General features: G+C 47.3%; 1 protein-coding gene and 1 long non-coding RNA gene across 2 annotated transcripts in view; both read left to right on the top strand.

Moving 5' to 3' along the window:
* The window catches only part of LOC134911251 (uncharacterized), a 114,102-nt gene that overhangs the window by 64,301 nt on the left and 27,459 nt on the right, over positions 1-22,342 (top strand). The gene's annotated exons all lie outside the window — the stretch shown is intronic.
* LOC134911249 (putative uncharacterized protein DDB_G0294196) lies at positions 16,152-17,414 on the top strand. The gene is made up of 2 exons (XM_063919547.1): positions 16,152-16,246; positions 16,321-17,414. The coding sequence occupies exon 2, from the start codon at positions 16,329-16,331 to the stop codon at positions 17,010-17,012; it is 684 nt and encodes a 227-aa protein (XP_063775617.1). The 5' UTR covers positions 16,152-16,246; positions 16,321-16,328; the 3' UTR covers positions 17,013-17,414.

Below are 22,342 nucleotides of genomic sequence, written 5' to 3'. Positions count from 1 at the left end.
AAATAGATCATCAGTAAGGTGTAATAGGTCATGGGTTTAATCCTGGGTATGATACTTGTAAAATGTACATCTATAATAAAGAGTGTGTGACTTGTAAAGTGCAGGGAGGAAGAGATAGTAGTTGCTATCAAGTAACTTAATTGAATGGTGTTGCTGAACACACGGAACGGGAGGAGAGATGCCCCCTACAGAGCAGGAGCCCGGTGGCAGCTGACTCCGTTGCCTCCCAGAGTTACGCCTCTGTCTTCACTACAACAGCAGTAAACCCCTGCATTGCTTTATCCAGTGTTATCAGAAAGCTGCAGCCTATAGTTAGCTCAGTGATTTATGTGAGAGGATTACTATTGACAAACAGACCATCCATATTTGAGGGATGTAGTCAGGTCACTGTTAGTCGGGATGCCGGCGGTCAGCATACAGATGCCAGGATTCCAGCTGCAAGGATGCCAGCAGGGGACACAGGGCTATTCTCACTCGTGGGTGTTCACGACACTCTTCTGGTGGCCGGGATCCCAGCATCGGTATGCTGACCACCGGGATCCCTAATGCTGGTCACCCGACCCCAACCCATATTTGAGTATAAGAATATTTATAAGGGATCTAGCCCATGGGAGAAGCAGCTGGTTCTCAGAACTACTCCTGCAGCCCTGAATGTTTGCCCTGTAACTTGTTGATCGTCATAGTGATGTAGACGATTACATGCAACTGCAGGTGCTTCAATTGAAAAGGAAAATTGTTGTTGATAAGGAGTATACATGGTAAACACAGTCTCACCTGCGCCACATCACGTTAGAATCTCTGCCTCTATTAGTTTCCTCTGCAGAGCAGTCACTATAAGTTGGGGTCCGTTGCATAACTTTGGCAGAGTCAAGTTCCACAGAAGCATGATTGGAACACCAACTTACAGTGCACAGAGTGTCAAGCATCTGGTTTTTCCTAGAGATGAGCGGGTTCGGTTCCCTGAGAACCGAACCTGCCCGAATTTCACTACCCGAGCCCAGATCTGAGTCAAGCTCGGGTTTTCCCACCTGACTCTGAAACCAGAACGAGGCAAAACATCATCATCCCGCTGTCTGATTCTCGCAGGGTTTGGACTCCATATAAGGAGCCGCACGTCGCCGCCATTTTCACTCCGGCATTGGAGAGTGTAAAGAGAGGATGTGTCTCCGTCCTCAGTGTCCTGCATCAGTTCAGTGGTAGTGTCTTGTGCTACATCAGTCCAGTCACAGTGGTGGTGTCCTCTGCTGCCATATGTCCAGTGCTGCTGTATAAGTCCAGTCCAGTGGTGCTGTGTTGTGCTGCATCAGTTCAGTGGTGGTGTATTGTGCTGCATCAGTCCAGTCACAGTGGTGGTGTCCTCTGCTGCCATATGTCCAGTGCTGCTGTATAAGTCCAGTCCATTGCAGTGGTGCTATGTTGTCTTGCATAAGTACAGTGGTAGTGTCTTGTGCTACATCAGTTCAGTCACAGTGGTGGTGTCCTCTGCTGCCATATGTCCAGTGCTGCTGTATAAGTCCAGTCCAGTGGTGCTGTGTTGTGCTGCATCAGTTCAGTGGTGGTGTATTGTGCTGCATCAGTCCAGTCACAGTGGTGGTGTCCTCTGCTGCCATATGTCCAGTGCTGCTGTATAAGTCCAGTCCATTGCAGTGGTGCTATGTTGTCTTGCATAAGTACAGTGGTAGTGTCTTGTGCTACATCAGTTCAGTCACAGTGGTGGTGTCCTCTGCTGCCATATGTCCAGTGCTGCTGTATAAATTCAGTCCATTGCAGTGGTGCTATGTTATCCTGCATCAGTCCAGTGGTGGTGTCCCTATACTGCTGTATATGTCCAGTGGTACTGCCATATATGTCCAGTGATACTGCCATATATGTCCATTGATACTGCATTATATGTCCAGCGGTACTGCCATATAAATCCAGTGGTACTGCCGTATAATTCCAGTGATCCTGCCGTATAATATCAGTGGTACTGGCGTATAAATCCAGTGATTCTGCCGTATAATTCCAGTGGTAGTGGCGTATAAGTCCAGTCCAGTGATACTGCCGTATATGTCCAGTGGTACTGCCGTATAAGTCCAGTGGTACTGCCGTATAATTCCAGTGATCCTGCAGTATAATTCCAGTGGTACTGGCGTATAAATCCAGTGATCCTGCCATATAATTCCAGTGGTACTAGCATATAAGTCCAGTCCAGTGATACTGCCGTATATGTCCAGTGGTACTGCCGTATAAGTCCAGTGGTACTGCCGTATAATTCCAGTGGTACTGGCGTATAAATCTAGTGATCTTGCCATATAATTCCAGTGGTACTGGTGTATAAATCCAGTCCAGTGATACTGCCGTATATGTCCAGTGGTACTGCCGTATATGTCCAGTGGTACTGCCGTATATGTCCAGTGGTACTGCCTTATAAGTCCAGTGGTACTGCCGTATAAGTCCAGTGGTACTGGCGTATAAGTCCAGTCCAGTGATACTGCCGTATATGTCCAGTGGTACTACTGTATAAGTCCACTGGTACTACCGTATAATTCCAGTGGTACTGGCGTATAAGTTCAGTGATCCTGCCGTATAATTCCAGTGGTACTGGCGTATAAATCCAGTGATCTTGCCATATAATTCCAGTGGTACTCGTGTATAAATCCAGTCCAGTGATACTGCCGTATATGTCCAGTGGTACTGCCGTATAAGTCCAGTCCAGAGATACTGCCGTATAGGTCCAGTGGTACTACTGTATAAGTCCAATGGTACTGCCGTATAATTCCAGTGGTACTGGCATATAAGTTCAGTGATCCTGCCGTATAATTCCAGGGGTACTGGCGTATAAATCCAGTCCAGTGATACTGCCGTATAAGTCCAGTGGTACTGCCGTATAAGTCCAGTGGTACTACCGTATAATTCCAGTGGTACTGGCGTATAAATCCAGTGATACTGCCGTATAATTCCAGTGGTACTGCCGTATAAGTCCAGTCCAGTGGTGCTGCCATATGATTTCAGTGGTGCTGCCCTGTGCTGTATATTATTTACTCCAAATAAAGGGGTTATTAATATTTAAGCCAAATAATTTTCACAAGGTTTGCCGTGTGTGGTGTAGAGGTACGCTCTCCTGTTAGGATATTGTTATATAACTCCAGAAAAGTGATGGAGAACAAAAATTTGGAAGATAAAATAGGAAAAGATCAAGAACCACTTCCTCCTAGTGGTGAAGCTGCTGCCACTAGTCATGACATAGATGATGAAATGCCATCAACGTTGTCTGCCAAGGCCGATACCCAATGCGATAGTAGAGGGCATGTAAAATCCAAAAAGACAAAGTTCAGTAAAAAGACCCAAAAAAAGAAATGTTAATGGTCTGAAAAAACGTAAACTTGCCAATATGCCATTTACGACACGGAGAAGTGGCAAGGAACGGCTAAGGCCCTGGCCTATGTTCATGACTAGTGGTTCAGCTTCACATGACGATGGAAGCCCTCATCCTCCCACTAGAAAAAGGAGAATAGTTAAGCTGGAAAAGGTACAGCAAGGAACTGTGCGTTCTTAGATGGTGTTACAAATCCCCAAGGAGAGTCCAAGTGTGTCGGCGGTTGCGATGCCTGACCTTCCCAACACTGGACAGGAAGAGGTGGCTCCTTCCATCATTTGCACGCCCTCTGCAAGTGCTAGAAGGAGCACCCACAGTCCAGTTCCTGATATTCAAATTGAAGATGTCACTGTTGAATTACACGAGGATGTGGGTGTTGCTGGCGCTGAGGAGGAAGTTGACGATGAGGATTCTGATGGTGAGGTGGTTTGATTAAATCAGGCACCGGGGCAGAAAGCTGTTGTTCGTGGGATGAATAATCCCATTGTTATGCCTGGGCAAAATACCAAAAAAGCCACCTCTTCAATGTGGAATTATTTCTCCACAAATCCGGACAACAGTTGTCAAGACGTGTGTTGCCTCTGTCAATCCGTACTAAGTAGGGGTAAGGATTTTAACCACCTAGAAACATCCTCCCTTATACGACACCTGCTGCGCATTCATCAGAAGTCATTGTCAAGTTCAGAAACTTTGGCTAAGAGCGTAAGCAGTCCACTAACACCTAAATCCCTTCTTCCTCTTGTACCCAAGCTCCTGCAAGCCACAACACCAACTCCCTCAATGTCAACTTCCTCCTCAGTCAGGAACGTCAGTAGTCCTGCAGGCCATGTCACTGGCAAGACTGAGGAGTCCTCTCCTAACCGCGATTCCTCCGGAGGATCCTTGAGTGGTACGCCTACTGCTGCTGTTGTTGCTGCTGGGAGTCAATCGTCATCCCAGAGGGGAATGACCACTTGTACTACTTCAAGTAAGCAATTGACTGTTCAGCAGTCCTTTACGAGGAAGATGAAATATGACAGCAGTCATCCTGTTGCAAAGCGGATAACTGTGGCCTTGACAGCTATGTTGGTGTTAGATGTGCGTCTGGTATCCACCATTAGTTCAGTAGGACTTAGAGAATTGATGGCGGTAGTGTGTCCCTGGTACCAAATCCCATCTAGATTCCACTTCACTTGGCAGGCGATACCGAGAATGTACAGAGACGTCAGAAAAAGTGTCCTCAGTGTCCTGAAAAATGCAGTTGTACCCACTGTCCACTTAACCATGGATATGTGGACAAGTGGAACAGGGCAGACTAAGGACTATATGACTGTGACAGCCCACTGGGTAGATGTATTACCTCCCGCAGCAACAACAGCAGCTGCACCAGTAGCAGCATCTCGCAATTGCCAACTCATTTCTAGGCAGGCTACGCTGTGTATCACCGCTTTCCGTAAGAGGCACACCACTGACAACTTCTTAAGGAAACTGAGGGACATCATCGCACAATGGCTTACCCCACTTAGACTCTCCTGGGGATTTGTGATATCGGACAACGCCACCAATATTGTGCATGCATTACATGTGGGCATATTCCAGCACGTCCCATGTTTTGCACATACAATTAATTTGGTGGTGCAGAATTTTTTGAAAAATGACAGGGGCGTGCAAGAGATGCTATCAGCGGCCCAAAGAATTGTGGGCCACTTTCGACATTTAGCCACCACGTGCCGAAGACTGGAGCGCCAGCAAACACTCCTGAACCTGCCCTGCTATCACCTAAAGCAAGAGGTGGTAACGAGGTGGAATTCAACACTCTGTATGCTTCAGAGGATGGTGGAGCAGCAAAAGGCTATTCAAGCCTATACATCCACCTACGATATAGGCAAAGGAGGGAGAATGCACCTGACTCAAGCGCAGTGGAGAATGATTTCAACGTTGTGCAAGGTTCTGCAACCCTTTGAACTTGCCACACGTGAAGTCAGTTCAGACACTGCCAGCCTGTGTCAGGTCATTACCCTCATCAGGCTTTTGAAGAAGCAGCTGGAGAGATTGAAGGAGCTAAAACGGAGTGATTCCGCTAAGTATGTGGGACTTGTGGATGGAGCCCTTCATTCGCTTTGACAGGATTCAAGGGTGGTCAATCTGTTGAAATCAGAGCACTACATTTTGGCCACCGTACTCGATCCTAGGTTTAAAGCCTACGTTGTATCTCTCTTTCCGGCAGACACAAGTCTACAGAGGTTCAATGACCTGCTGGTGAGAAAACTGTCAACTAAAGCGGAATGTGACCCATCAACAGCTCCTCCTTCATTTTCTGCCGCAACTGGAGCTGCCAGCAAAAGGATAAAATTTCCAAAGCCACCCGCTAGCGGTGATGCAGGGCAGTCAGGAGTGAGTGCTGACATCTGCTCTGTAGTGAAGGACCTGCCAACGATTACTGACATGTCTACTGTCACTGCATATGATTCTGTCACCATTGAAAGAATGGTGGAGGATTATATGAGTTACAGCATCCAAGTAGGCATATCAGACAGTCCGTATGTATACTGGCATGAAAAAGAGGCAATTTGGATGCCCTTGCACAAACTGGCTTTATTTTACCTAAGTTGCCCCCTCCTCCAGTGTGTACTCCGAAAGAGTGTTTAGTGCAGCCGGTAACCTTGTCAGCGATCGGCGTAGGAGGTTACTTCCACAAAATGTGGAGAAAATGATGTTCATCAAAATGAATTATAAATTCCTCCAGGAAGACCTTGACCAGCAATTGCCTCCAGAAAGTACTTGTGATGGTGGATTCCAGTGGGGACGAATTAATACTCTGTGAGGAGGAGGATATACACACTGAAAGGGGTGAGGAATCGGAGGATGAGGTCGACATTTTGCCTCTGTAGAGCCAGTTTGTGCAAGGAGAGATTGATTTCTTCTTTTTTGGTGGGGGCCCAAAGAAACCACTCATTTCAGCCACAGTCGTGTGTCACACCCTGTCTCTGAAATTATTGGTTTGTTTAAGTGTGCATGTCCTGTTTATACAACATAAGGGTGGGAGGGTCCAAGGACAATTCCATCTTCCACCTCGTTTTCTTCTTTGCATCATGTGCTGTTAGGGGACTAGTTTTTTTAAAGTGCCATCCTGTCTTACAGTGCCGTACAAGTCCAGGAGTACTGTCTTATAAGTCCAGACCAGTGGCACTGTCTTGCGCTGCCATAAGTCCAGTGGTGGTGTCCTGTGCTGTATATTTTTTACTCCAAATAAAAGGGTTATATACATTGCTTATATTATTATCCAAATTATTTTTACAGGGTTTGCCCTGTGTGGTGTAGGGGTACGCTCAGCTGTGCTGCATATTATTATAATAGCTCAAAATAAAAGGGTTATTATTATCCAAATTAATTTTACAGGCTTTGCCGTATGTGTAGTTTAGGGGTACGCTCTCTTGTGCCAACAATATTCTGCGTGTATTACATCTGGGCAAATTCCAGCACATCCCATGTTGTTTGTGCCACACAATTGTGTTGCTTTGCTTAGTCATACAGCTACCTCATTGCACATCTTTTTCTTCTTTGCATGATGTGCTGTTTGGGGCCTAGTTTTTTTTAAATGCCATCCTGTTTGCCACTGCAGTGCCATTCCTAGATGGGCCAGGTGTTTGTGCCGCATACTTGTGTTGCTTAGCTTAGTCATACAGCTATCTCATTGCACATCTTTTTCTTCTTTTCTGGGGCCTAGCTATTTTAAGTGCCATCGTTTCTACCACTGCAGTGCGACTCCTAGATGGGCCAGGTGTTTGTGCCGCACTCTTGTGACGCTTAGCTTAGCTTAGCCTAGCCATCCAGCTACCTCATTGCACCTCTTTTTCTTCTTTGCATCATGTGCTGTTTGGGGCCTATTTTTTAAATCTGCCATCCTGTTTGACACTGCAGTACCACTCCTAGATGGACCAGATGTTTGTGTCGCACACTTGTGTCGCTTAGCTTAGTCATACAGCAACCTCGGTGCAACCTTTTGGCTTAAAAACAATATTGTGAGGTGTGAGATGTTCAGAATAGACTGGAAATGAATGGAAATGAATGTTATTGAGGTTAATAATACCGTAGGATCAAAATTACCCCCAAATTCTGTGATTTTTGCTGTTTTTATGGTTTTTAAAAAAATCATCCAGAAAAATACGAGCAGGGATCCAGATCCAAAACCAAAACACAAAACACGAAAAGTGCCCGCCGCACATCTCTAGTTTTTCCTTTATTGCTTCTCTCCCTGATGTCACATCGAGATCATACATGCCTCAGTTTCTTTCTAGGTCACTAAGTTCTACATTAGTGAAAACTAGGGGTGTAGTATGGTATGGCGGCGCTCGGGCTCCCGGCGACCAGCATACCGGCGCCGGGAGCCCGACCGCCGGCATACCGACAGCGTGGAGAGCGCAAAGGAGCCCCTTGCGGGCTCGCTGCGCTCGCCACGCTACGGGCACGGTGGAGCGCTACGCGCGCCACACTATTTTATTCTCCCTCCAGCGGGGTCGTGGACCCCCACGAGGGAGAATAGTTGTCGGTATGCCGGGTGTCGGGATTCTGGCGCCGGTATACTGTCGGGATTCCGACATTCGGCATACAGAAGACCACCCAAAACTAGAGATGTGCGGCGGGCACTTTTCGTGTCTTGTTTTTGGTTTTGGATCTGGATCGTCACTTGTGTTTTGAATCTGGATTAGTTTTGCCAAAACCACCCTTTTGGGTTTTGGTTTTGGATCTGGATTATTTTTGAGAAAAACACAAAAACAGCTAAAGTCACATAATTTGGGGTAAGTTTCATCCTATGGTATTGTTAACCTCAATAACATACATTTCCACTCATTTCCAGTCTATTCTGAACACCTCACACCTCACAATATTGTTTTTAGGCCAAAAGATTGCACCGAGGTAGCTGGATGACTTTGCTAAGCGACACAAGTGTGCGGCACAAACACCTGGCCATCTAGGAGTGTCACTGCAGTAGCAAACAGGATGGCACTAAAAAAAACTAGGCCCCAAACAGCACATCATGCAAAGAAGAAAACGAGGTGCAATGAGGTAGCTGGATAACTAAGCTAAGCGACACAAGTGTGTGGCACAGACACCTGGCCTATCTAGGAGTGGCACTGCAGTTGCAGACAAGATGGCACTATTCAATAACTAGTCCCCAAACAGCACATGATGCAAAGAAGAAAAAGAGGTGCAATTAGGTAGCTGGATGGCCGAGCTAAGCGACACAAACACCTGGCCCATCTAGGAGTGGCACTGCAGTAGCAAACAGGATGGCACTAAAAAAAACTAGGCCCCAAACAGCACATCATGCAAAGGAAAAAAAAGAGGTGCACCGAGGTCACTGGGTGACTAAGCTAAACGACACATGTGTGCGGCACAAACACCTGGCCCATCTAGGAGTGGCAGTGCAGTGTCAGATAGGATGGCAGATTTAAAAAATAGGCCCCAGACAGCACATCATGCAAAGTAGAAAAAGTGGTGCAATGAGGTAGCTGGATGACTTTGCTAAGCGACACAAGTGTGCGGCACAAACACCTGGCCCATCTAGGAGTGTCACGCAGTGGCTGAATTTAGAAAGTGGCCCGCAATTTTTCGGGCAGCTGACAGCACCTCCTGCAGCCCCTGTCATTTTAAAAAAAATTCTGCACCACCAAATTAATTGTATGTGCAAAACATGGGACATGCTGGAATTTGGCCAGATGTAATACACGCATAATATTGGTGGACTTATACGGCAGTACCCCTGAACTTATACGGCTGCACCACTGGACTGGACTTATACGGCAGTACCACTGGACTTATACGGCAGTACCCCTGAACTTATACGTCAGTACCACTGGACTTATACGACAGTACCCCTGAACTTATACGGCTGCACCACTGGACTGGACTTATATGGCAGTACCCCTGGACATACGGCAGTACCGCTGGACTTATACGGCAGTACCACTGGACTTATACAGCAGTACCCCTGAACTTATACGGCTGCACCACTGGACTGGACTTATATGGCAGTACCCCTGGACATACGGCAGTACCACTGGACTTATACAGCAGTACCACTGGAATTATACAGCAGTACCCCTGAACTTATACGGCAGTACCCCTGGACTTATATGGCAGTTTCCCTGAACTAATAAGGCTGCACCACTTGACTGGACTTATACAGCAGTACCCCTGGATTTATACGGCAGTACCACTGGACTTATATGGCAGTACCCCTGGACTTATATGGCAGTACCACTGGACTTATATGGCAGTACCCCTGGACTTAAACGGCAGAACTACTGGACTTATATGGCAGTACTCCTGGACTTATACGGCAGTACCCCTGAACTTATATGGCTGCACCACTGGACTGAACTTATACGGCAGTATCTCTGGACTTATAAGGCAGTACCCCTGGACTTATACAGCAGTACCACTGGACTTATACGGCAGTACCCCAGAACTTATACGGCAGTACCTCTGAACTAATGCAGCAGTACCAATGGACTTATACGGCAGTACCCGTGAACTTATATGGCAGTGCTACTTGACCTATATGGCAGTACTCCTGAATTTATACGGCTGCATCACTGGACTGGATCTATACAGCAGTTTCCCTGGACTTATACGGCAGTACCCCTGGACTTATACAGCAGTACCACTGGACATATACGACAGTACCCCTGAACTTATACGGCAGTACCCCTGTACTTATACGGCAGTACCACTGGACTTATACGGCATTACCCCTGAACTTATTCAGCAGTATCACTGGACTTATATGGCAGTCCCCCTGAAATTATATGCCTGCACCACTGGACTGGACTTATACGGTAGTACCCCTGGACTTATAGGGCAGTACCACTGGACTTATATGGCAGTACCCCATATCTTATATGGCAGTACCACTGGATTCATATGGCAGTACCCCATAACTTATACAGAAATACCCCTGGACTTATACGGCAGTACCCCTGAACTTATATGGCTGCACCACTGGAGTGGACTTATACGGCAGTACCCCTGGACTTATACAACAGTACCCCTGGAGTTATACGGCACTACCCCATAACTTATATGGCAGTACCCCTGGACTTATACGGCAGTACCACTGGACTTATACGGCAGTACCCCTGAACTTATACGGCAGTATTCCTGAACTTATATGGCTGCACTACTGGACTGGACGTATACGGCAGTACTCCTGGACTTATACGGCAGTACCCCTGGAATTATATGGCAGTACCACTTATACGGCAGTATCACTGGACTTATATGGCAGTACCCCTGTACTTATATGGCAGTATCCCATGACTTATACGGCAGTACCACTGGACTTATATGGCAGTACCACTGGAATTATATGGCAGTACCCCTGAATTTATATGGCAATACCACTAGACTTATACGGCAGTACCTCTGAACTTATACGGCAGTACCCCTGGACCTTTACAACAATTCCCCCTGACTTATACAGCAGTACCCTTGGACCTTTACGCTAATACCCCTGGACTTATACTACTGCACTACCGGACTGAACTTATACAGCAGTACCCCTGGACTTATACTGCAGTACCCCTGTACCTTTACGGCAATACCCCTGGACTTATATGGCTGCACCACTGGACCGGACTTATACGGCAGTATCCCGGGACTTATACGCCAGTACCCCTGGAGTTATACAGCAGTACCCCAGGACTTATATGGCAGTACCCCTGAACTTATACGACAATACCCCTGGACTTATACGGCAGTACCCCTGAACTTATACGGATGCACCACTGGAGTGGACTTATATGGCAGTACCCCTGGATTTATACAGCAGTGACCCTGGACTTATACGGCAGTACCCCTGAACTTATATGGCTGCACCACTGGACTGAACTTATATAGCAGTACCCCTGGACTTATACGGCAGCACCACTGGACTTATGGCAGCACAAGATACCACCTCTGGACTAATGCAACACATCACAGCACCACTGCACTGGACTTATACAGCATCACCACTGGACTTAAACGGAAATACCCCTGGACTTATACGGCAGTACTTCTGAACTTATACGGATGCACCACTGGAGTGGACTTATATGGCAGTACTCCTGGATTTATATGGCAGTACCCCTGTACTTATATGGCAGTACCCCTGAATTTATATGGCTGCACCACTGGACTGAACTTATACAGCAGAACCCCTGGACTTATATGGCAGTATCCCTGGATGTATACGGCAGCACCACTGGACTTATGGCAGCACAAGACACCACCACTGGACTTCTGGCAGCACAGGACACCATCACTGGACTGATGGAGCACAAGACAGTACAAATCCTCTTGCTACAGTGCAGTGAAGATGGCTGCGACGCGCGGCTCCTTATACGAAATCCAAAACCAGCGAGAATCCGACAGCGGGGTGATGATGTTTTGCCTCATTCTGGTTTCCGAGTCTGGTGGGAAAACCCAAGCCATGCTCAGATCCAGGCTTGGGATGTGATGTTCTGTAGGGTTCGGTTCTCAGGGAACCGAACCCGCTCATCCCTAGTGAAAACGTGATCCAAATTCATCCAGTAGTTTGTGTGTGATGCCAGAACTTTCTTTTGTCTTCATAGTCTCTAGAAGTATATTTCTCCCCCCAAAAATTGCTACTGTATGTACAGTCACAACCCTTACAGTTTTATTATATGTATAAATATGCTAATCTAACCGGAACATTTCTTTTCAGTTTGAAAAGAGTGGAGCAGTATAATAAAACACTTAAAAGTATGTGTGTATTTCTCTGGGTGAATACCGATATTGCAAAGCTATATATAAAACAAGTACAATTTATTCATTAAAGAAATTGCAACGCTTCCCCACTCACTGGAAGGGTAGAAAGTAATTGAGACTTTGGTGGATGCACTAAGAGGAAAGAGGTAAAGGATAAAGGTTTAAATAATTGGTGTAGCGATACAGGGAAAGTGTTGACCCCCCTGCTACATGTACTAGGTGCTTCAGATTTCTATTTTTGTAGCAAAGGAACTTGTATAAATTAAAATTCTAAACAATACATAACACGATGCATGGCATGGATCACACATATCGGACCTACATCTTTTACTTTTTTAACATAATTAACTACAGTTAAGTCACTCTGTGGAATTTAAAAACAATATTTATAGAAAATTCAGTATGGTGGTGGAACATCCAGCCTACCCCATGTATTGAAGGTGAGCACGGCAAGATGGGCACTGCACTAGTACTTCTTTCCCTGCCAACTGAAGCCAACACATTCAAGACACAAGTGTATGTGTGTGTGTATGTGTGTGTGTGTGTGTGGTTGTTGAGCAGGGTGGGTTCAGGGACCAGAATTTGGAGGCAGGATAAACTTAGAAAAAGCCCTCCCATAAAAAAATCACCCGATAGGCACAAAACTGCTTAGCAACTAGAAAGAGAAACTGTACCCCTTACAGTTAAACTGACTCTGTCCTAGGAGTTTCAGATATGTAGAAGTACCTCTGTTGTTCTTCTAAATATTAAAAATAACAATATATTACCAAGATTGTGCAAACATCAGCCCTCTTAGGACCCAAAGAGTTTTGCCAGTCCTCAAAACTATGGGGGCAATTCAGACCTGATCGCTGTTGTGCATTTTCGCACAGCGGGCGATCAGGTCTGAACTACGTATGCGTATGCAACGCAATGCACAGGCGCAATGGACCACAGCAACGGGGATCACCGGTCAGCGACGGGATGGTGCGAAAAATCCTATTGCAAGGGCGTTCGCATGGAGATTGACAGGAAGAGGGCATTTGTGGGTGGCAACTGACCATTTTCAAGGAGTGTCTGGAAAAACGCAGGCGTGTCTAAGCGTTGGAAGGGACAATCTGGTCCCGGACCAGTCAAATCTGGTCCTGGACAAGCTGAAGGGATCACAGCAGCTGAGTAAGTCCTGGACTGCGCAGAGACTGAACAAAATCAGTTTGTGCAGCTCTGCTACACAAGCGATCGCACACTTACACAGCAAAAATACACTCCCCCTGTAGGTGGTGACTATCTGATCCCAGGACTGCAAAATTTGCTTTCTGGCGATCGGGTCTGTATTACCCCCTATGTTCATATAAAATAGGAGCAGGTCCCAGAATGGCGTTAGTAGGTTTCACATAGGGTGCAAAAAAAGAAAAAAAAAAGAAAATGGTGCATATAGTAGTGGTTCAATGGATACAGAAAGGAAAGTCAGTTTCTTACTCTGTGAGTATAGTTATCCAATCAAATCCCAGGATTTATGAAAAAGTCACTCTCTTTTCCCTCATATAGGCCCTTATTCCGAGTTGTTCACTCGTCATTTTTCATCGCATTGCAGCGATTTTCCACAAACTGCGCGTGCGCAATGTTCGCACTGCGGCTGCGCCAAGTAAATTTGCTATGCAGTTAGGTATTTTACTCACGGCATTACAAGGTTTTTTCTTTGTTCTGGTGATCGTAATGTGATTGACAGGAAGTGGGTGTTTCTGGGCGGAAACTGGCCGTTTTATGGGAGTGTGTGAAAAAACGCTGCCGTTTCTGGGAAAAACGCGGGAGTGGCTGGAGAAACGGGGGAGTGTCTGGGCGAGCGCTGGGTGTGTTTGTGACTTTAAACCAGGAACGAAACTGACTGAACTGATCGCAGTGGCAGAGTAAGTGTCGTGCTACTCAGAAACTGCTTAGAAATTTCTATTCGCCGACACGTGTGTTGCGGTTTGTTCCCAAAACATGTTTTTTTGCTCCTATTTTAGCACTGGTGCATCCCTGCACATGCTGGAGGTACTTTTTGGCGTGTTTGGGCTGACTTTGAGCGTGTCGGTATCTGCCATGTGGCCGACATGGGTGTCGTTTGTTTCCAAAACATGTTTTTTTGCTCCTAATTTAGCACTGGTTGACCTCCAGCATGTGCAGGGATGCTTGTACGGGGTTTTGGCTTGTTTGGCTGAGGTTTTTTCAATTTTTCAAATTTTTTTTGTTTTTGTTGTGTTTGGTCCTGCTTGAGCACTGGGGTCCCAACAGCATGACGTGTGGTTGCATGTAATTATGTAATGTGTGTTTAAATTTGTGAAAATAATTTTTCTTTTTACAACAGAGATGTCCAGGGACAAGCGGCCCCGATCCCCCCCTTCCTCCCACCCCTCAGAAGAATTTTCCCTGCACAGCAATGAGGAGTGGGAGCCGACCCAGGAGGAGAATACGACCGACCAGGCATGCAGTGACCAGCCGCGGTCGTCAAGGGACCAAAGGGAGAAGCAAAAGAAAAAGAAAAGGCCTAGACAGGTAAATACTGTCAACACCTGCAGACACAATAGCATCCAACTTGACACACCCTAGTTTGCGCACTGCCATGCACACCTACAGGTATCTTTGCGCACTGCCAGGGATACTGACACACTCACAGGTACATACCGATCTAATTAAATGCATGTTTTTTTTTATCCCTAAAGGCAAGAAGCCAGCCAGAGGATCAGTCGGAGGAGGAAGCCTCTGGTGAAGACGCAGGACAGAAGAAACCGCGTGGACCCAGATACACTGAGGCGGAAAACTGTGCCCTAGTGGATGGCGTCGATAGGTCCTACGACGTTCTGTATGGACCAAGGGCACAGAGCACAGCAACTAAGACCAAGCGAAACATCTGGGATGCCATCGTGAGACAAGTCACTGCAGTATCTGGAAACCGCCGGAGCACCAGAAACTGCATGAAGCGGTACAGTGATTGCCGCAGACAGACCAAGAAGAAGATGGGGATTCAGCGCCGACATGAGACAGCTACGGGAGGTGGTCCGGCTCTCAATCTGAAGTGGCTACCCTGGGAGAATGTTATTAAAAGGCGCATGAACCCTGTTATGGTCCAAGGAGTTCGTGGAGGTGTGGACTCCAGCCGTCCTGCTGGCTTTCCCGAGGAGGAAGAACCTCCCAGAAGACAGAAGACGGCGGGAGACAAGCAGTCCAAAAGGAGGCCTGATGGTAAGAATACATTCAGATGAGCTGTACTAAATCTTTTTTTTATTTTTTTATTTGCTAATGTGTTTGTTCTTTTTCCCCAGACACGCCTGCCCGGAGGACATCACCTGCGCGCGGACCATCACCTGCGCAGCAAGCATCAGCAGCGCGCAGATCATCACCTGCGCGCCACACATCGTCAGCGCGCAGAAAGTCACCTGCGCGCCAGACGTCATCAGCGTGCAGAAAGTCACCTGCGTGCCACACATCGTCAGCGCACAGAAAGTCACCTGCGCGCCAGACGTCATCAGCGTGCAGAAAGTCACCTGCGCGCCAGACGTCATCAGCGTGCAGAAAGTCACCTGCGCGCCAGACATCATCAGCGCGCAGACCATCACCTGCGCGCCAGACATCAGCGCACAGAACGTCACCTGCGCGCCAGACACCGTCAGCGTCCACACCACCAGCTGGGCGCCAAACTTCATCTCCTGCGCGCAGGCCATCACCAGCTCGTCATCTCTCCAGGAGCTCTGGGACTGTGACCGAAGAGCCTCAACAAGACACTACCCTTGTGGACCCATCACCTGAACTGTTTGAGTCAACAGGGTTAACGGACAAGACTTTTCTTGGGTTTGAAGACAGCCGTGCAGACAAATCCAGCCATACCCTTGAAAAGTTTACAGAATTGAGGACAAGTGAAGCTCCTGGAGCAGCGGCACCACCGGATGGAGAAGGTTTTTATTTTTGGGGGTTTAATTTTTTGGGGGGAGGGGGGGTCGCCATTTTTGTATAGTTTATTAACTTTATTAAAATTTTTTCTTCTTTTGCAAACAGAGGTGCCACGGACTAGCAGCGGACTTGCGTCGGGGATTGGTCCCTTCTTCAGGCCGGATCTCCTACAGGATTTGTCGGACGAGAAGGTGGAAGTGCAGCAGCCCGCTGTTTCTACATCCCTGTGTGAGTAATTATCAAATTGTGAGCCTTCAAACAAATGTATGAATGTGTATACTAATTTCTAATTTTCTTTTCAGCTTCACAAATGCAATTGGTGGCAGACGTACAGCAAGGGCAGGATCCCTCAAATATTCAGAGGGTAAACACCCTGGCAGCAGAGATGAATGTCAGCCAGGATAGTTTTCGGGTTGTCATTGGAACCAGACTGGACGCCATTGAGAAGACAATGGATAAGATGGCAAACGGTTTGGTTGCCATGCAAAAGGCTCTTACCGACAGCACGGCAGAAACGCAAAAGACCAGACGAGAAGATCACAGGGAGACTATGGACATCCTTCACGTTCTGGCCACATCCATCAACCGGCTGGTGGATAACATATCATGCCTGGCACACAGCGTTGACAACATGTCGGAGAGCCAACGACATTCAGCATCCAGCCACCAGATCATCGCAACAACGCTACAGATGATCTATGATAAGCTCCCAGAGCCAGCTCAACAACACGCTGGTGAACCACCACATCCGCCACCACAAGCCACACTGACGCCTCCTGCCCTTGCTCCACCACGATCCTGGTATGGACGGTCACTGCTGTACCAAGGATATACAGGGATGTACCCCACCTACCAGATGCCTCCACCACCAACACCGGCCGCATCATCTACACCCGCACGGCCACTGAGGCCAAGTCAACGCACTCCACAGCCGCCCAGGGCATCGACGCCCCATCCGGAGGAAGAAGAGGATCCGGACGGACAACCACCATAAGCCCGGTCGTATTGTTTTATTATTTACTCTTATGTTTTCATGTTTCCCTTTCTCCCCCTCCCATTAGTTTTTTTTTCTTCTTAATATTGTTTTATATTTGTGTTGGGCTCCCCCACCCCCGACCGGATACTACCAAGGAGCTTTATGTCTAGGCATACATGCGCGGGCATGTATGCGGGCGTGTGTGGTAACTGATGAAAGCTCCTTGTGGTTACATGTATGATGGGCCAAAGAGCTATTCTGATACCACTTTTTTTTTTTTTACCAAAAAACTCCTTTTTGTATTGGTGTACAATAGGCTTTCACTGTTGTGTGAATTTACTATTCACTAGTGCTTATTTTTGGCTTATTCATAGGATTGGGTGGAAAATTGAAGTGGACGGCGTAGTTCGTGTTGTGCGTACCAAGGTGAGTAAAGCCATGTTTCAATGTATATATTCAAGAAACTTTGGACCGCCTGCCCTTGTGGAACCACACAGCCCATCAATGGGTCATGCTGGGCTGTGTGGTTCCACAAGTGCAGGCGTGTCAAAGTGCTGACCACTGACACCACTCTGCCACTTTGGAACGCCTGCCCTTGTGGAACCACACAGCCCAGCAATGGGTCATGCTGGGCTGTGTGGTTCCACAAGTGTAGGCGTATCAAAGTGCTGACCACTGACACCACTATTCCACTTTGGACCGCCTGCCCTTGTGGAACCACACAGCCCAGCAATGGGTCATGCTGGGCTGTGTGGTTCCACAAGTGCAGGCGTGTCAAAGTGCTGACCACTGACACCACTCTGACACTTTGGACTGCCTGCCCTTGGGGAACAACACAGTCCAGCAATGGGTCATGCTGGGCTGTGTGGTTCCACAAGTGCAGGCGTGTCAAACTGCTGACCACTGACACCACTCTGCCACTATGGACCGCCTGACCTTGGGGAACAACACAGTCCAGCAATGGGTCATGCTGGGCTGTGTGGTTCCACAAGTGCAGGCGTGTCAAAGTGCTGACCACTGACACCACTCTGCCCTTTGGACCGCCTGACCTTGGGGAACAACACAGTCCAGCAATGGGTCATGCTGGGCTGTGTGGTTCCACAAGTGCAGGCGTGTCAAAGTGCTGACCACTGACACCACTCTGCCACTTTGGACCGCCTGCCCTTGGGGAACAACACAGTCTAGCAATTAGAGATGAGCGGGTTCGGTTTCTCTGAATCCGAACCCGCCAGAACTTCATGTTTTTTTTCACGGATCCGAGCGACTCGGATCTTCCCGCCTTGCTCGGTTAACCCGAGCGCGCCCGAACGTCATCATGACGCTGTCGGATTCTCGCGAGGCTCGGATTCTATCGCGAGACTCGGATTCTATATAAGGAGCCGCGCGTCGCCGCCATTTTCACACGTGCATTGAGATTGATAGGGAGAGGACGTGGCTGGCGTCCTCTCCGTTTAGAATTAGAATAGATTAGAGAGACACTTGATTTACTAATTTTGGGGAGCATTAGGAGTACTCAGTAGTGTACAGTGCAGAGTTTTGCTGATAGTGACCAGTGACCACCACTTTTATTTATAATCCGTTCTCTGCCTGAAAAAAGCGATACACAGCACACAGTGACTCAGTCACATACCATATCTGTGTGCACTGCTCAGGCCAGTGTGCTGCATCATCTATTATCTATATATAATATTATATATATCTGTCTGACTGCTCAGCTCACACAGCTTATAATTGTGGGGGAGACTGGGGAGCACTACAGCAGTGCCAGTTATAGGTTATAGCAGGAGCCAGGAGTACATAATATAATCCGTTCTCTGCCTGAAAAAAGCGATACACAGCACACAGTGACTCAGTCACATACCATATCTGTGTGCACTGCTCAGGCTCAGGCCAGTGTGCTGCATCATCTATTATCTATATATAATATTATATATATCTGTCTGACTGCTCAGCTCACACAGCTTATAATTGTGGGGGAGACTGGGGAGCACTACTGCAGTGCCAGTTATAGGTTATAGCAGGAGCCAGGAGTACATAATATATTATATAGTGAGTGACCACCAGACACACAGTGCAGTTTATTTAATATATCCGTTCTCTGCCTGAAAAAAGCGATACACACAGTGACTCAGTCAGTCACATACCATATCTGTGTGCACTGCTCAGGCTCAGGCCAGTGTGCTGCATCATCTATATATATTATATATCTGTCTGACTGCTCAGCTCACACAGCTTATAATTGTGGGGGAGACTGGGGAGCACTACTGCAGTGCCAGTTATAGGTTATAGCAGGAGCCAGGAGTACATAATATTATATTAAAATTAAACAGTGCACACTTTTGCTGCAGGAGTGCCACTGCCAGTGTGACTAGTGACCAGTGACCTGACCACCAGTATATAATATTAGTAGTATACTATCTCTTTATCAACCAGTCTATATTAGCAGCAGACACAGTACAGTGCGGTAGTTCACGGCTGTGGCTACCTCTGTGTCGGCACTCGGCAGCCCGTCCATAATTGTATATACCAGTGACCTAACCGTGGTTTTTTTTTCTTTCTTTATACATACATACTAGTTACGAGTATACTATCTCTTTATCAACCAGTCTATATATTAGCAGCAGACACAGTACAGTGCGGTAGTTCACGGCTGTGGCTACCTCTGTGTCGGCACTCGGCAGCCCGTCCATAATTGTATATACCACCTAACCGTGGTTTTTCTTTCTTTCTTTATACATACATACTAGTTACGAGTATACTATCTCTTTATCAACCAGTCTATATATTAGCAGCAGACACAGTACAGTGCGGTAGTTCACGGCTGTGGCTACCTCTGTGTCGGCACTCGGCAGCCCGTCCATAATTGTATATACCACCTAACCGTGGTTTTTTTTTCTTTCTTTATACATACATACTAGTTACGAGTATACTATCTCTTTATCAACCAGTCTATATATTAGCAGCAGACACAGTACAGTGCGGTAGTTCACGGCTGTGGCTACCTCTGTGTCGGCACTCGGCAGCCCGTCCATAATTGTATATACCACCTAACCGTGGTTTTTTTTTCTTTCTTTATACATACATACTAGTTACGAGTATACTATCTCTTTATCAACCAGTCTATATATTAGCAGCAGACACAGTACAGTGCGGTAGTTCACGGCTGTGGCTACCTCTGTGTCGGCACTCGGCAGCCCGTCCATAATTGTATATACCACCTAACCGTGGTTTTTTTTTCTTTCTTTATACATACATACTAGTTACGAGTATACTATCTCTTTATCAACCAGTCTATATATTAGCAGCAGACACAGTACAGTGCGGTAGTTCACGGCTGTGGCTACCTCTGTGTCGGCACTTGGCAGCCCGTCCATAATTGTATATACCACCTAACCGTGGTTTTTTTTTCTTTCTTTATACATACATACTAGTTACGAGTATACTATCTCTTTATCAACCAGTCTATATATTAGCAGCAGACACAGTACAGTGCGGTAGTTCACGGCTGTGGCTACCTCTGTGTCGGCACTCGGCAGCCCGTCCATAATTGTATACAAGTATCCAATCCATCCATCTCCATTGTTTACCTGAGGTGCCTTTTAGTTGTGCCTATTAAAATATGGAGAACAAAAATGTTGAGGTTCCAAAATTAGGGAAAGATCAAGATCCACTTCCACCTCGTGCTGAAGCTGCTGCCACTAGTCATGGCCGAGACGATGAAATGCCAGCAACGTCGTCTGCCAAGGCCGATGCCCAATGGCATAGTACAGAGCATGTCAAAACCAAAACACCAAATATCAGTAAAAAAAGGACTCCAAAACCTAAAATAAAATTGTCGGAGGAGAAGCGTAAACTTGCCAATATGCCATTTACCACACGGAGTGGCAAGGAACGGCTGAGGCCCTGGCCTATGTTCATGGCTAGTGGTTCAGCTTCACATGAGGATGGAAGCACTCAGCCTCTCGCTAGAAAACTGAAAAGACTCAAGCTGGCAAAAGCACCGCAAAGAACTGTGCGTTCTTTGAAATCCCAAATCCACAAGGAGAGTCCAATTGTGTCGGTTGCGATGCCTGACCTTCCCAACACTGGACGTGAAGAGCATGCGCCTTCCACCATTTGCACGCCCCCTGCAAGTGCTGGAAGGAGCACCCGCAGTCCAGTTCCTGATAGTCAGATTGAAGATGTCAGTGTTGAAGTACACCAGGATGAGGAGGATATGGGTGTTGCTGGCGCTGGGGAGGAAATTGACCAGGAGGATTCTGATGGTGAGGTGGTTTGTTTAAGTCAGGCACCCGGGGAGACACCTGTTGTCCGTGGGAGGAATATGGCCGTTGACATGCCAGGTGAAAATACCAAAAAAATCAGCTCTTCGGTGTGGAGGTATTTCACCAGAAATGCGGACAACAGGTGTCAAGCCGTGTGTTCCCTTTGTCAAGCTGTAATAAGTAGGGGTAAGGACGTTAACCACCTTGGAACATCCTCCCTTATACGTCACCTGCAGCGCATTCATAATAAGTCAGTGACAAGTTCAAAAACTTTGGGTGACAGCGGAAGCAGTCCACTGACCAGTAAATCCCTTCCTCTTGTAACCAAGCTCACGCAAACCACCCCACCAACTCCCTCAGTGTCAATTTCCTCCTTCCCCAGGAATGCCAATAGTCCTGCAGGCCATGTCACTGGCAAGTCTGACGAGTCCTCTCCTGCCTGGGATTCCTCCGATGCATCCTTGCGTGTAACGCCTACTGCTGCTGGCGCTGCTGTTGTTGCCGCTGGGAGTCGATGGTCATCCCAGAGGGGAAGTCGTAAGCCCACTTGTACTACTTCCAGTAAGCAATTGACTGTTCAACAGTCCTTTGCGAGGAAGATGAAATATCACAGCAGTCATCCTACTGCAAAGCGGATAACTGAGTCCTTGACAACTATGTTGGTGTTAGACGTGCGTCCGGTATCCGCCGTTAGTTCACAGGGAACTAGACAATTTATTGAGGCAGTGTGCCCCCGTTACCAAATACCATCTAGGTTCCACTTCTCTAGGCAGGCGATACCGAGAATGTACACGGACGTCAGAAAAAGACTCACCAGTGTCCTAAAAAATGCAGTTGTACCCAATGTCCACTTAACCACGGACATGTGGACAAGTGGAGCAGGGCAGGGTCAGGACTATATGACTGTGACAGCCCACTGGGTAGATGTATGGACTCCCGCCGCAAGAACAGCAGCGGCGGCACCAGTAGCAGCATCTCGCAAACGCCAACTCTTTCCTAGGCAGGCTACGCTTTGTATCACCGCTTTCCAGAATACGCACACAGCTGAAAACCTCTTACGGCAACTGAGGAAGATCATCGCGG

This window comes from Pseudophryne corroboree, chromosome 4, assembly GCF_028390025.1.
Source record: "Pseudophryne corroboree isolate aPseCor3 chromosome 4, aPseCor3.hap2, whole genome shotgun sequence".
Lineage (NCBI taxonomy): Eukaryota > Metazoa > Chordata > Amphibia > Anura > Myobatrachidae > Pseudophryne > Pseudophryne corroboree.
Note: the sequence above shows the minus strand (reverse complement) of the source record. Positions and strands in the feature narration are given on the sequence as shown.